Source organism: Galeopterus variegatus, unplaced genomic scaffold (genome assembly GCF_000696425.1).
Source record: "Galeopterus variegatus unplaced genomic scaffold, G_variegatus-3.0.2 Scaffold4049, whole genome shotgun sequence".
Classification (NCBI taxonomy): Eukaryota; Metazoa; Chordata; class Mammalia; order Dermoptera; family Cynocephalidae; genus Galeopterus; species Galeopterus variegatus.
Window position 1 is genome coordinate 2,380 of NW_007730160.1, and position 923 is coordinate 3,302.

Sequence of the window (923 nt, forward strand, 5' to 3'; positions counted from 1 at the left end):
AATGTGGAGGGCAAGTAGGCAGATTGCCATTTGTCACTCATAATCATTCTCTCTTTCTTCCATAAGAACAGAGTTACAACAGGACCATTGACTGCCTGGCCAGAGGTTATATTCCTCAGCCTCACTTGCAGCTAGCTCTGGTAATGTGACCAAATATTGGCCAATGGGATATGAACAGAAGTCCTCTGGGTCTTTCCATTAAAGAAGAAGGTGGCTGATTCTTCTGTCCATTTCTCCCATTTTCACTGGCTGGAAGCCAACGACAACCAGATCAGCATTTTTGTACCCAGAGATGTAAACCACATGTTAAGAAAGGCAGATTCTTCCTACCACTTCTGGACTGTTAAGCAAAAGAGAAATAAATAATTTGGTTTAAACCACTATGTTTTGGGATCTTTTTGTTACAATGACTTAGCCTGTACTCTAAATAACCCATTAGCTTTGAAGCTGTCAGAGCCCATAGGAAATTTTGAGGCTGCAACAATCATGGGGTCTAGCAGGAAGATCAGGACCACAGCAAGCTTGAAGGAGGGGAATCCTCACATTTCTTCTTACCTCTTTGGAGACTGTTTACTGTGAGTATATAACTTCTCTTTTGTCCTTCAAACAGAAAAGAAAGAAAATAAACCTTTAGAACTATAAACAAAGATTTACAAGCTTTATAGTTGAATAGCATTCAAGTATTTTATTTTTAGGTCTTCATTCCACTTTTGTGGGGCTCAGTCCCCAGCTACCAACCCATCTTGGTTGTCATCACATGAAAACAATAATGACCACAAAACAATCTACACTCACACAGTGCCAGTTATTTACACTGTGCTGTTACATATTCACATGAGGTCTTACTATTCACAACAAAGACAAAAGAAATACAAAGGCAAAGATATATTTATCATATATCAACAAAAAGAAATCAGGGGCCA

At 38.9% G+C, this 923-nt stretch overlaps 1 protein-coding gene across 1 annotated transcript in view; it reads right to left on the reverse strand.

Moving 5' to 3' along the window:
- Nucleotides 1-555: 555 nt before the first annotated feature.
- Nucleotides 556-923, reverse strand: part of LOC103602206 (nuclear autoantigen Sp-100-like) — a gene marked incomplete at both ends in the record, with an annotated part of 46,380 nt that continues 46,012 nt past the window's right edge. The window contains one exon of the mRNA XM_008586620.1: nucleotides 556-600. Within this exon, the coding sequence (XP_008584842.1) occupies nucleotides 556-600 (45 nt within the window). The remainder of the gene's footprint in view (nucleotides 601-923) is intronic.